Below are 15,501 nucleotides of genomic sequence, written 5' to 3'. Positions count from 1 at the left end.
ATACTCTGTAAAATAATCTTAAAAATATTTATTTGACTAAATTTTCGACTAAAAATATCATATGATTCTTAAAGCAGTTAAATTCTTTTCGACCAAATGTCCATTCGACAAAAATGTCCATTCAAACAAATGTACTTTCAACCACATATCATAGATCCAGTTCTTATTCTTGCTGTAGACCCCACCTGTGTCCATAATATAAATGTTGACAAATATGACGTTTCCTATTATGGACTATCCGTTATGCACCTTCGTGGCCCACCAAAATGGCTAATTATGGGCTCTCACAAAATCCTTGGAAAATTTCTAACAGGATTCACAGAATAATATTCATAAAATCATACACAATCATTAGAAAGTGATGTGGACTCTTCACGAGAAATAACTTCCATTGAAGTCTCTGAGACGACTTTTGAATGTATCGATCGATTGAATTTTATCAGAGTGATACTATTCCATCTCGACGCCAACAGGTCGGTGAATTTATACGACCGATAAAAAACGGAAAATTTTTAACATCTATATTATGTTTCCTATTCCATAACGAACATTGCTAACGTAAATTGCAACCCTCGGACATGTTCAATTCCACACTCCATTACCGACGAACGAGACCACGATACGAAACATTAATCCTAATAACAATGCGATCAGCTTCAAGACAAGACGACAGACGTGTTTCCGAGACTAAGTACTCTATAGCAGAACGCTAATACTGAGTTAGAGGAGGAAGAGGAAAATGGAAAATCCAAAGGATTTTGCAAAGCCACATAAACCAGCATTATACGACAACAATGACAATAACATTCGCCAGCTTGTCATGTCCTGTGTTGTGTTGTGTCCTAGTCATCTAATCTTGTCTGCTTTTCTCACATTTTGTTGCATTCCAACTCAGGGCAATGCTCACGTGGTGTTCAACGGGTCATTCTACTACAACGAGCGGAACTCTCCACGAATCATCAAATATGACCTCAACCTGGAACGACAGACCGGTAAGTGGATATGATGTTCCGTCGCATACACAGGTAGGACACTTTCTCACAACACAATGGATAAACGATGATAAGGATGCGTTCCTTACATTCAGCTGCAGGCGTTTTGCTTTAATCAGAGACCGATTCATTCTATTATGTGACTTCCTATACCTACAATGAAAATAGCATTAGCAAACATCCCCACAGTGTTCTTACACGCATTACTAAGAGATTAATGTGATAATAAGCCATATGCATAGATTCTACACATCATGGTGGGGCAATATACTATTTAGGTTTAGACGATTTCCATTCAACATTCCTCAAATAACCAGATCGATCGTATTGTTGCTAATGTGAATCAAATCTCATTTTTTACACTTACAAATGCATAACCCGTGAGCTTCGTCTTATAAATTAAAAAATATTTTAAGGCAAGTAACGCGAGTTATCGAGAAATAAATTTGGCATAAAGCTCTTCAATGCTTGCTTTCTGAAAGGGCATGTTATCGTTTTCACTCCTTAAATCTCAATTAATTGGGACAAAACAATCGGTACACTACGTCCATGACATAATTCAATGTTCATCTTGAAATGCTCACTCATATTGCATAAATTAACAGGATCAATGCAATAGGCTCATTCATCCGTGATATCTCACTTGATATTCAAACAGAAACTTATGCCACTGACTGTCCTATTCTGCTTTCTTCCACTTATTCCCATGCAATCAGCGGTCAAGGAGATAGAGGGTGTCGCGACGAATGGTTCCAATTTTCTCTACAGCACCGAGTATAACTACATGGATTTCAACGTGGACGATAACGGCCTGTGGGTCATCTACTCTACGCCTGACTCCAACAATACCATCGTTGCCAAGGTAATGCAATAATACTGCTCGGTCGAGCTGACATCACTCCAACGCGATTATCACGCTTTTTGACTTGCACCAAACTATCCCAAAATGCACGCTATGGTCAAAAGGGGTTATTATTCAACTTTCACGTTCCTCAGATTTTGTTTCAAAGGAAGTTGCTCTAGATCGGTGGTAGGTCATTTGGCATAAAGTCGTTTGGCATAAAGCCGTTTGGCATAAGGTCGTTTGGCATAATGGTCATTTGGCATAAAGTTGTTTGGCATAATGGTCGTTTGGCATAATAGTCGTTTGGCATAGAGTCTGAAATTAAGAATTTCTCAATTTTTCGTGTTTACGTTTTTATTGAATCTTTCTGATGACTTGTTTTGGAGTTAATTGACACAAAATGACACTTTATTCAACAAGCATTCGCCTTGAATAAATTTAAGCATATTAGGAAAGTTATTGCCAATAGTATTTTAATTTTTATCCAGAAATTATCCGTCTTTCAAATATTAATTCTTCTTTTGATTTTCGCTATTGGAACAAATTTTTGCACTGAAGATTTTTATATATTTAGCACAAATTTACCCTGTTTTTAATTGTTTTTTTTTTCTAAATGTGATGTAACCATAATTATAGGTATGAAAACTGTTGATTTAAATTTCAATAAATTTCTCCTTCTTTTATGCATAGGCTGTTCTTTGGAGCTATATATTTAAGTATTTTTTTTTTTTCAACTGACAAAAGGGCGGCAATCGATAACATTGATCTGCTCAAATTATCAGCGAAAAGAGAAATCGATTACTGCAGTTACTTCGATGGGCTATTATGGGGACGGACCTGGTGTAGTGGTTAGAACACTCGCCTCTCACGCCGAGGACCTGGGATCGAATCCCATCCCCGACATAGTCACTTATGACGTAAAAAGTTATAGTGACGACTTCCTTCGGAAGGGAAGTAAAGCCGTTGGTCCCGAGATGAACTAGCCCAGGGCTAAAAATCTCGTTAATAAAGTCAAGTCAAATCAAAACTTCGATGGGCTGTGCTACTTTTCCCCGAATGTCGATTCCCTGAGTGTCGTTTCCCCGAACGCCAGTTCCCCGAATGCCAGTTTCCCGAATATCCCGTTTTCCCGACTAGCCCACTTCTTCAAAAAGTTTTTAGCACTCATAATTGTCGTAAATTTATACATTTCAGGGTGGTGAACGAACTGACCATCTAATATGCATCCTTCTTTATACAATTGAATCTTTCTGATGACTTGTTTTGGAGTTAATTGACACAAAATGACACTTTATTCAACAAGCATTCGCCTTGAATAAATTTAAGCATATTAGGAAAGTTATTGCCAATAGTATTTTAATTTTTATCCAGAAATTATCCGTCTTTCAAATATTAATTCTTCTTTTGATTTTCGCTATTGGAACAAATTTTTGCACTGAAGATTTTTATATATTTAGCACAAATTTACCCTGTTTTTAATTGTTTTTTTTTCTAAATGTGATGTAACCATAATTATAGGTATGAAAACTGTTGATTTAAATTTCAATAAATTTCTCCTTCTTTTATGCATAGGCTGTTCTTTGGAGCTATATATTTGAGTATTTTTTTTTCAACTGACAAAAGGGCGGCAATCGATAACATTGATCTGCTCAAATTATCAGCGAAAAGAGAAATCGATTACTGCAGTTACTTCGATGGGCTGTGCTACTTTTCCCCGAATGTCGATTCCCCGAGTGTCGTTTCCCCGAACGCCAGTTCCCCGAATGCCAGTTTCCCGAATATCCCGTTTTCCCGACTAGCCCACTTCTTCAAAAAGTTTTTAGCACTCATAATTGTCGTAAATTTATACATTTCAGGGTGGTGAACGAACTGACCATCTAATATGCACCCTTCTTTATATAATTGAATCTTTCTGATGACTTGTTTTGGAGTTAATTGACACAAAATGACACTTTATTCAACAAGCATTCGCCTTGAATAAATTTAAGCATATTAGGAAAGTTATTGCCAATAGTATTTTAATTTTTATCCAGAAATTATCCGTCTTTCAAATATTAATTCTTCTTTTGATTTTCGCTATTGGAACAAATTTTTGCACTGAAGATTTTTATATATTTAGCACAAATTTACCCTGTTTTTAATTGTTTTTTTTTTTTTTTCTAAATGTGATGTAACCATAATTATAGGTATGAAAACTGTTGATTTAAATTTCAATAAATTTCTCCTTCTTTTATGCATAGGCTGTTCTTTGGAGCTATATATTTAAGTATTTTTTTTTTTTTTTCAACTGACAAAAGGGCGGCAATCGATAACATTGATCTGCTCAAATTATCAGCGAAAAGAGAAATCGATTACTGCAGTTACTTCGATGGGCTGTGCTACTTTTCCCCGAATGTCGATTCCCCGAGTGTCGTTTCCCCGAACGCCAGTTCCCCGAATGCCAGTTTCCCGAATATCCCGTTTTCCCGACTAGCCCACTTCTTCAAAAAGTTTTTAGCACTCATAATTGTCGTAAATTTATACATTTCAGGGTGGTGAACGAACTGACCATCTAATATGCACCCTTCTTTATTTAATTGACGGTTCTTTCGAGTTTCACCGTTCTCCGCATTTTTGCCAACATGTGTATAGCCGAGAATGACAGAATATATCCTTCTTCTGACTATTCATTGTTCTTTCTCGTCACCACTTTTCGGGGAAACCAGTCATTCGGGGAAAACTAGCACAATCACTTCGATGATTCTGAACGCACTATTTGTGTCTTTTCGTTTTATTATGCCGCAATATTTTTTGGCGTCCATTCTTCTATTGGTTTGATTATAAATTTTGCCTTCTTTTAAAAATAGGCTGTTCTTTATATTTATACTGTTTTAAATTTTATTTTATAGTAAAGCCAAATGTTAACCATTTTTATATTTTGCTGTTTTATCAATTCTTGCCAGATGTATTGTAAGAATGAAATTACTTTAATTACCTGCCAATATTCAACATATACTTTTTTGGGGCAAACGCGTGATCTCCTTTCGAGATATGCTGGAAAAAATACTATTTCAATCACAAACTTTCCCTTCTCTCGATAATAGACGATATTTTTGATGTACACTTCCAAAATTAGAATTTAAATTGAACCGTTGAAAAGTTTTGCCACAAATATTTTCTTTTAAAGATGTGTTGACCATTTGAGCAATTTTTTTTTTTGCGTTAGAACCTTAAACATTTTAAACGAAAAATAATCTGCTCTCGTATATAGTTTTTTTGCATTAAATCGCATTGATAGATCTTTGGATTAGAGCTTTTGATATTTTGCAAAAAAAAATCCTTTCTTTTATCAAGTAATTTCCATCGAGTGTCACGTCCAGACTAGGACAGAGCTAGATCTGCAGCGAAATATTTTATGAGCATATTTGAAAACAGTAAATTTGCAAAAAAAAAGTTGGCAGTTATTCATCAAGGGAGCGATGAATAACTGCGAACTTTTTTGCCAATTTATTGTTTTCAAATATGTATATCGCAACAAGCTCAAAGACACTCTATGTTCTGAGATGTAGAGATTTGTCACGAGTTTTATTTAGAAATGCTCTCTAATGTCACAACATTTTTTGTAATTCTTAGCTTGGTAAATCTCTGAACGAACACCACGCTTGTTTATAACCTACCAAAACTTTTTGCTATGGGCTCTGTGGTGTTGATCTCGGTAAAAGCTTAAAAATGCCGATATTAATTTTAAGTCAATCATTATGCCAAACGACCATTATGTCAAATGACCATTATGCCAAACGGCCATTATGCCAAACGACTTTATGCCAAACGGCTTTATGCCAAACGACCTTATGCCAAACGACTTTATGCCAAACGGGGTACAATCCTCTAGATCATAAGAAATGGGCTAGGGAAAACAGCAAATTATTTTTTTAGAGAAATCGTCATTTGAAGTTTTTCATAGTTGTCCATAGAAGAAAAAAAGCTTGTCCAGAAAAACTAAGCCATTGAAAATAAATTCTTAAAAACATATTGGCTACAATTTTGCTGAACAAACTATTGGCAAAATATTAACCCATTTTTAGTTATAACAGTTTTTAAATTTATTGTCTCAAACGAGCTTGTGCCCCAGCGGTGGAGCAAGAGTTCGATCGAATCTAGTGTGGGGCTAAAGTTCGCTGGCCGAAACACAAAACATCGAAACTTTTATAACACGCTGAAATTTTACCATCGATAAACTTATATTAGCAGAAAAATACAAACTGAATTTTCATCAAAAAATTGCTCAAAACAGGGTTGATTTTAATATACCCAAAATAGTACTTTTTCGCCAAACTAAGCAAAAATGAGAAATTTTGGTGATTTTTTTTCGCACGATATATGCCTGATCGCTAAAATTAAAAATGTGAGCTTTAGACAATTTGCATTTTTTTTTTTCGCGAGAAAATATGTGGCTCGAACTTTTGCCCCACTAAAGACCAAAAATGGTTTCCAATAATAATCCAGCAATAACTAACAGCTATTATTTCGCAAAATTTTACTTAGTGTCTCACTTTTTAGCAGGGGCTCAGAAAAATGAAATTTTGTATTTACAAAATTGAATACATTCTGTGGTGAAAGTTTCAACACGATTACTTGAAAGGAAACGAAACTAGGACATGCCAAAGCTGCCCATTTTGTATGAAAATCGCAATGCGCTGCTTTTATTCAGAACAGTGCTGTATGCACTGAACTTGTTTTTTTTTCAACAATAAGTCTTTTTCTAAGAAGCAGAGATCAATTCATATATACTATAAAGCTCCGTACCGTGTGGTTGGCCCCGTCAAGGGTACCAGCCTTCAGGAGGCGTCGAAATGCGTGGCACGCTTGATACAATTTTGGAAGAGATGTATCTGATAAGGTTGGCAGTTTCGGTGTTTCGTTGACATAACAGTGGAAAATTGAAAACTTTTCGGTTTTTTTACCAACGTACGCTGAAAACATTTCTGAAAATTGCAGAATTTATAATTTAAAGATTTATGAGACAATATAAATTCGTTGCAACAATTACTTTACTTTTTCCTAGTTGCAAAGCCTACGAGTATGTTGAGTTGGATTCTAACAAAATTCGTAATAATATATTCAAAGAATCTTGAATACAAAATACTGGACGAAAATTCTGGGAAATAATTTCTCCGTAAATGTTATGAAATCATGGGCAGAGTACGGAACATAGGAGAACTTATGTATTTTCTTCAGTTTTTCTCCTAATGAAAGGTTTTTGCATGTCAAATGTTCCGACATTCTGCTGAGATATACATAAACATTTATGCGAAATAGTTTCATACGAATTTTCAACCCAATCGATTTTAAGAACCGTCTATGAAGAGAAGAACAAAGCTGCCGGAAATACCATACCCTAGTCACCATAACTAACAATGAAAATGCAGGCCATAGCTTTAGATTTGATTATGATACCTATTCTGTGAAAATCCTTATTGTCAATATCATATCTTGGCACAATCTACAATTTTTTAACTTCGGAGACGTAAATTAAATTCTCACACACTTCACTGATATGTTTAGCTTCAGAACTCTGAACTTAATATTTTACACTAACTGACAACCATTTCACTTTGAGAGAATTATGGAATAAGAAGGATTAATAATAATCAATAATTTTTAAACTTTTTATATTTCTGAGATATTTTTTTGCGAAGAATTGCATCGACGAGATCAACTATTGATTTTTTTTGAAAAAAAAAACAATGAAGTCTTCGACATTTTTGAAAACATAAATAACTCAACAATTACCAAAAGAATCTCTTTTAGGAAAATCTGGCCCATTTTCAGTTTTAACATTTAAAACAATATTTGAGTTATGTTAACTCAACGTTCGTATGCTTGAAAATATCGTGGTAAACATGTATGGCAGAAACAAAAATGCCACATTTGACGAACAAAAAATGTATTCCAGATTCAGTTATTCAATTATCACGTACCGACGTAAAAGATGACGCACCCTACAATACACTACCGGCCAAAAGTATGGAATTGTTTCAGCGAGTATTGCAACATACGTTTTGAATATTGCAATTTTTATGTTGACTTGAAGAGCGCGCAAATAGAGGTTCGCCGAGGGCGCGATGAGGTAACGCTACGGTTCTGGGTACCGTAAAACGGGGTATCTTTGATAATGCGGGTAACTTTGATAGTTACCCACCACATACAAAACGAAATATCATAATTTCTGTTAATCGGTCAAGCAAAACAAATGCAAAACTGGAGAATATTAGTATTACACTTCATGTAAGAGCTATTTTCATTTGAATGCAGAACATTACAGTTTTAGCATTTTCGAAACGCTTAAAAACAATCTGTTCTATTATTATTTATTTAGATGGTATTACATCAATTAATTTGATAAAACCTCGTTAACGATGTTATGCCAATTTACTCGGTCCATGGCGGAATCTCTCCAACTTCGATTTTGGCCCACGTTCTCCAGATCTTGTTGCACCTGATCAAGCCACCTCGCTCGCTGTGCTCCTCGCCTTCTTGTGCCAACCGGATTCGACGCGAACACCATCTTTGCAGGATTGTTGTCCGGTAGTCTTGCAACATGCCCTGCCCAGCGCACCCTTCCGGCTTTCGCAACCTTCTGGATACTGGGTTCGCCGAAGAGCCTAGCGAGCTCGTGGTTCATTCTCCGCCGCCACACGCCGTTTTCCTGTACTCCGCCAAAGATCGTCCTAAGCACCCTTCGTTCGAACACTCCAAGTGCTTGCAGGTCCTCTTCCAGCATGGTCCATGCTTCATGTCCATAGAGGACCACCGGTCTTATAAGCGTTTTGTACATGGTACATTTGGTGCGAGGGTGAATATTTCTCGACCGCAGCTTCTTCTGGAGCCCATAGTAGGCGCGACTTCCACTGATGATGCGTCTCTGTATTTCACGACTAACGTTGTTATCAGCCGTTAACAAGGATCCGAGGTAGACGAACTCATCAACCACCTCAAAAGTATCCCCGTCTATCGTAACACTGCTTCCCAGGCGGGCTCTGTCGTGCGGTTCCGCCTATCAGCATGTACTTTGTTTTTGACGCATTCACCATCAGGCCGACTTTTGTCGCTTCACGTTTCAGGCGGGTGTACAGGTCTGCCACCGTTCCAGATGTTCTGCCGACAATATCCATATCATCCGCGAAGCAAACAAATTCTTGTGGATCTTGTGAAAATCGTACCTCGGTTATTGAACCCGGCTCTCCGCATGACACCTTCTAGCGCGATGTTGAACAGCAGGCACGAAAGTCCATCACCCTGTCGAAGTCCCCGGCGGGATTCGAACGAACTGGAATGTTCACCCGAAATCTTCACGCTATTCTGCACACCGTCCATCGTTGCTCTTATTAGTCTTGTGAGCTTCCCGGGAAAGCTATATTCGTCCAATATTTTCCATAGCTCTTCGCGGTCGATGCTATCATAAGCCGCTTTGAAATCGATGAACAAGTGATGCGTTGGAACTTGGTATTCACGGCATTTCTGGAGGATTTGCCGTACAGTGAAGATTTGGTCCGTTGTCGAGCGGCCGTTGATGAAACCAGCTTGATAACTTCCCACAAACTCATTTGTTATTGGTGATAGACGACGGAAGATAATCTGGGATAGCACTTTGTAGGCGGCATTCAGGATAGTGATCGCACGATAGTTTTCACATTCCAGTTTGTCGCCCTTCTTGTAGATGGTGCAAATGACCCCTTGCTTCCACTCCTCCGGCAGCTGTTCCGTTTCCCAGATTCTGACAATCAGCCGGTGCAGACAGGCTGCCAACCTCTCCGGGCCCATTTTGATGAGTTCAGCTCCAATGCCATCCTTACCAGCGGCCTTGTTATTCTTGAGCTGGTTGATGGCATCCTTAACTTCCCTCAATGTGGGGACAGGTTGGTTTCCTTCATCCGCCGTGCTAACGTAGCCACTTCCTCCGCTGTCGTGACCCTCGGCGCCTGTGTTCTCCGTGCCATTCAGGTGTTCATCAAAGTGCTGCTTCCACCTTTCAATCACCTCACGTCCTTATTCCTACACATTTCGGCTCGCGGCACGAAGCCTTTTCGGGATGCGTTAAGCTTCTCGTAGAACTTTCGCGTTTCTTGTGAACGATGCAGCTGTTCCATTTCTTCACATTCCGCTTCTTCCAGGCGGCGCTTTTTGTCCCGGAATAGGCGGGTTTGCTGCTTTCGTTTACTTTTATATCGCTCCACGTTTTGTCGCGTTCCTTGCTGCAGCATTGCAGCCCGCGCTGCATCCTTCTCCTCCAAAACCTGCCTGCATTCATCGTCGAACCAATCGTCACATGTCCTCCTTTTCACGTACCCGACGATGCTCTCTGCTGCGTTGTTGATGGCTGCTTTTATGTTGCTCCAGCAGTCCTCAAGAGGGGCTTCGTCAAGCTCGCCCTCTTCCGGCAACACTACCTCGAGATGCTGCGCGTATGCGGCAGCGACGTTCGGTTGGGCCAATCGCGCTAGGTTATACCGAGGCGGGCGTCGATACCGTACATTGTTAATGACGGATAGTTTTTGGCGCAGTTTCACCATCACCAGATGTTAACGCCACGATAGGTTCTGACGTCGGTAATGTCGGAGAAGTGTCGTCCATCGATCAAAACGTGGTCGATTTGTTATTCCGTCTGCAGTGGTGATCTCCAGGTGTATCGATACTTTGACTTTAAAGAAAATAGAAACGCTAGTGTAATGTAATCCTCCCATTTTGGTTTATTCAACACTTAAAAAAACATTTGTACGTGTTTCCCCCTCTAAGTCGACATATCTTATTTTGTAACCGACTGAAAACTTGTAAGCATCACTGTAGTAAAAAAACGTATGTTGATTCAAAGGATTATTATCAACTCTCAATCGTCTACTTCTTTTTTTCTAAGTCAGCCTACAGTGAACATCGTTATTACGATCATCATCTTACCACATTTTTTAATAACCCAAGGTATAAAAATTTGCGGTTTTCACTAACTTGTTTCTTCTGAGCAAGAGCAACATCCCGTACATAAAAGTTGGATAATAACCCTCTTTGAAAATAGCGTGCAAAGCAGGACATACCTTCAAACTAGAAACCGGGAGGCGCTCTGAAAAACAGCGCAAGTTAACAGTTTGATGATGTCAACTTTGGTGATGTATTTCCGGGAGGAAAAGATAGAAATTGCTCTGAAGTGCCAACCGACCGCAAAGCTGGCTTGACATTATAATTGGATGACTTTCACTTGATAATGTCTGATACAACTTTTTGTAACGCTTTCTCGCCGTAGCTCAACGAGTTCAATCTGGATATAGATTTCAGCTGGAACATCAGCGTGAACCACCACAAGGTAGGTGAGATGTTCATCGTTTGTGGTGTGCTCTATGCGATTGATTCCGTTACTGAACGTAACACGAAAATCAGACTGGCACTGGATTTGTACCACAGTAAATTGCTAGATGTGAGTCTCACCTTTACCAATCCGTTCCGAAAAACCACTACAGTGGGCTACAATCCTAAAAACAAGGTAAGCTTTTAGTTTATTACATTTCCAAATTCGTTGGTATGTAAACCGCTCAATTCGCATGTTCGAAGTTGTAATTATTTTATTATCAAATTATCAAACTCTTTGAATACATTTTCAAAAAAGAATAACTGTGATTCGAATCCCAAACTTAGTCACTGCACAACGTGTATCCACTATGTGAACGAGAGTAACGAGTTTTTGATAAATGGCAAGCAATTCTCCACCACCCAAACGAAATCCAGCAAAGTTATTCAATTCCACCGCATTCAGAATGGTTTGCTTAACCATGCAGAGCAATCCAAATTTCTACATACTTTCTCAGTTTCGAAACAATGAGCATGGATGTATCGTACCTAGTTGCAACAACCGATACACGCTCTGAGCAGTGTTTGGAAACGTGCTAGTTTACAAATCAATTATGCAAATGAACCATGTTAGCACCGACCTTGTTCTGAGACCTTTACGCAAGAAGGCAGAACCCAATCGACATTCATTCAACAAGCTTGGCTCTATGTTACTCTCGTATGCAGTATCATATACTTTATCAATCAGTATTGTTGCTACACAGGACAATTGTAATTAAAGCTATAATGATTGCCCTGTTACTGACCTGGATCGCTTTCTGCATTCGATATATATTAAAAATGGATCCATTTATAGCAATTTAATTACTTCATCTTTGTCCATTCACAGGAGCTGTATACTTGGGATCGGGGGAATCAGTTGACGTATCCGATTCGATATCACGTCAATGATTATAACACTACGGTCGCAGACAAAGCAGAGGATGCTCTGAATCCGCAAATGCAAACGGGTTACGAGATTTTTCACGATCATGATAATGGTAACGATGCTGGCCGTTAGAAATTGGGCGATTATGCTGTAGTGCGTGAATGTGTGAATAAGAGAGACGAGATGCTCGCAGGAGTGATACTACTTAGAAAGCATCCTCATATTTATTTGTGTACAGAAAATGCTTCCCCGAAAAAAAAATGATGACTATCATCGATGAGGGACACGCCTGACTAACAATTCTTTTTCGTTTCCTTCGTGATGCAGAGCAAACTAAATGCCAATGAATGTTATAGTAGCAATGTGAAAATCAACTATTTTATAATGACATATACTCGACGAATTTTTCAACATAATTCTACTAAACGTGCATTTTTTGTCATCCGAAATCCTTCACACCCAAAAGAGAATACAAGATGGCATACCGACCCCTTTCTGATGAACTTACTCATTGCTTCGGAAGTGGTTAGCCAATAATGAGCATTAATGGATTTTCTGTTCTGCTGTCGATTTTGTTTTGCACCAACAACAAAAAAAAAAGCAAATCGTTGAAATAACTACGCTAATGGAATGTGCATTAGCCCATTGCTTCGTTCAGCATGTTTGCGTTCCTAATAGATGTTCTTCCAAGATGAAACATATGTAGCTCATCAAAAAATAGCTGCAACACAAAAACAATCTGCATAGGAAAATGCTGCAGCACGTGCTTATTAAGCTTCTCGGGCATAGTTTTTGTTCTAATCCCAATTTGTAAATTATTGTGTATTAGGTATTAGCTAAGGAACTACTTGGGGGCCATCCACGATTAGAAAACTGGGCATGTACAGTGGTGTTCAATTGGAGTGTTGCAAATTTAATGCAGTGCCCGTTCGATTTTGACAACTCTACCGTTCGATCTTCATTTGGAGAAGCCCAGCAAGCGGGTACAGTTTTCGTATAGCAGAAGTATTTTTTTTTTCGGTTTTCGGGCAGTGCAGTTTGAGAAGTTGTTGGGCTGGATTGTTGGGGTGGATTTGATCTGGAATGTGTAAACAGTCATTCGTGGCTACCTATCGAGATGGATGGTCAAGCTCTCCAACTATCTCCCTAACTCTCATCATCTCGCTTTGACCATCCATCTCGATAGGTAGCCACGAATGACTTTTTACACATTCCAGATCTATCGCCGTAAGCCTATCCATCCAATACAACTTGTCTGCTGTCTGGTTTGCAGTTAATCTATTATGTGTAGCAGACTGAGGCTGCAGTTAATACTGTTGAGATCCAGGGTTGTAGCTGCAGGAGGTTTGAGGTATCCTACTCCACAACATCCTCACCCACCCAGGGATTGTTGCAATTCCTGAAAAGAAAATAGATCCTCTTCGACGGGAATGGGAAGGAAGGGAATTCCAAATCATTGGTCTGGTTGGTTGGACGTTGGCTGCGGGAACGGTAAAAGGCAAAGTTTCTCTACAGCTCGCTTCAAAAATCCAGAAGCAGTTTTTACTGTAACCACCCTCACTACTCCGTCGGCTCCCGGATGGACCTCAGTGATACGGCCCATTTTCCATCTCAATGGCGCCAGATTATCCTCTCGGATGACGACAAATTTGCCGACTTCGATTTCAATCGGTGGCTTCCAGCGCTTATTCCTCCCCTGAAGCTGACACAAATACTCACGCCTCCATCTCTTCCAAAAGTCTTGGAGGATTTTCTGTACCAGTTGGTACCGATCCAAGCGGTTCATCGGAACGTTTCCTAAATCTGGATCCGGATGGGCTTGTAGGCTCGATCCGATCAAAAAATGTGCCGGCGTCGTTGGGGTCGTCCGACATGGGCGTTGGGGTCGTCCGACATGGGCGTCAGCGGTCTAGAATTTAGACAACCCTCTACCTGGACGAGTAACGTATTGAAATCTTCCGGCGATATTGGCGTTTCTCCTGCTACCTTCACCAGATGCCCTTTAGCGGACCGCACTGCTGCCTCCCACAGGCCTCCAAAATGCGGAGCACTTGGTGGGTTGAAGTGCCATTGGGTCCCCTCTTCCAAGCAGTGTTTGGCAAGTAATTCTTGGTGCTCCTGAGTTCTAACCAACTTATACAACTCTTGCAATTTGTTACAGGCTCCAACAAAGTTGGTACCATTGTCTGAGTACATATCCTTTGCCTTTCCTCGCCTGGATGTAAACCGTCGCAGAGCTTGTATGAAACGATCGGTGGTAAGGTCGGACACAAGCTCCAGATGCACCGCCTTGGTGCAGAGGCAGATAAATACCGCTACGTACATCTTGACTGCTGGACGCCGCGGTGCTGGTCGTACGTAGAACGGTCCGCAATAGTCCACACCGGTCTGCGAGAAGGGACGAGACACGGTTACTCGAGTAGCCGGTAGTTCACCCATAAACTGTTCCATCGACGACGGTTTGCACCGGAAACATTTCACGCAACGGTGGACGATGTTCCGTGCTACACTTCTTCCTCCTAACGGCCAGAATCGTAGACGAACAGTTGCTAATAACAGCTGAGGCCCAGCATGCAGCAGTTTCTCGTGGTAGTGTCGCAAAATCAGCTTGGTGAGTTGGTGACCGGCCGGCAGAACCATCGGGTGTTTTGTCTCCTCGGTTTCCTCCGAATGGCGTAGCCTGCCTCCAACACGGATGACCTGATCCTCGGACATGTACGGATTGAACCATCGTAATGGTGACTTCCTTGGAATTGTTTCTCCTTTTGATAGCGCCTTCCATTCCTCAACGAAGAATTCTTGCTGCACTAGTCGCACAACCGTGATCTCCGCCTTTCCTAACTCCTTTGAAGTCAGGAATTTCGGTGGACTTCGCTGTTCTTTCGGAGTACGCAACAGTTCAAGAAACCGTAAGCAGTACGCTGTTCGACGGACGAGTTCGGTGTACGACGATGATCGTCCCAAATACCAATCGCTGAATTCTGCATTTTGGGAACCGGTACAAACGACAGCTGTACGTCGCTTCTGCTCCTCTGCTTCATCCACTATTAATGACTCCGGTGGTCTCGGCCATTGCTGCGGATCTGCTCCTAACCAACGCGGTCCACGCCACCAGAAATCGTTTCCTATGATATCTTCCGGCATGATTCCTCTGGAAATCAGGTCGGCAGGGTTCTCTTTGCCAGGAACGTGTCTCCATTGCTCCGGGTTGGAGATCGTGTGTATTTTTGACACTCGGTTGGCCACATACGTGGTCCACATGGTTGGTGTAGCTTGAACCCATCGCAGAACACAGGTGGAATCCGTCCAGAAGTACGGCTGCGAAGGAGTTCTCAGAGAATCTCGAACCTTTTCGAAAAGTTGCGCTGATAATACAGCGCCGCAAAGCTCCAAACGTTGAATTGTTTGACATTTCAGGGGGG

At 40.3% G+C, this 15,501-nt stretch overlaps 1 protein-coding gene across 4 annotated transcripts in view; it reads left to right on the top strand.

Annotated features, from left to right (window-relative positions):
* LOC5566132 overlaps positions 1-12,500 on the top strand; it is a 150,624-nt gene extending 138,124 nt beyond the window's left edge. For all 4 annotated transcript variants that reach the window (XM_001650443.2, XM_021839706.1, XM_021839708.1 and 1 more), the window contains 4 exons: positions 896-992; positions 1,709-1,854; positions 11,111-11,347; positions 12,041-12,500. In XM_001650443.2, coding sequence (XP_001650493.2) covers positions 896-992; positions 1,709-1,854; positions 11,111-11,347; positions 12,041-12,211 — 651 coding nt within the window. In that variant the 3' untranslated portion in view covers positions 12,212-12,500. The remainder of the gene's footprint in view (positions 1-895; positions 993-1,708; positions 1,855-11,110; positions 11,348-12,040) is intronic.
* Positions 12,501-15,501: the final 3,001 nt, after the last annotated feature.

This window comes from Aedes aegypti, chromosome 2 (genome assembly GCF_002204515.2).
Source record: "Aedes aegypti strain LVP_AGWG chromosome 2, AaegL5.0 Primary Assembly, whole genome shotgun sequence".
In the NCBI taxonomy this organism is placed as follows: Eukaryota; Metazoa; Arthropoda; class Insecta; order Diptera; family Culicidae; genus Aedes; species Aedes aegypti.
The sequence above is the reverse complement of the archived record's forward strand: the minus strand, read 5'-3'. Positions and strand labels throughout refer to the sequence as shown.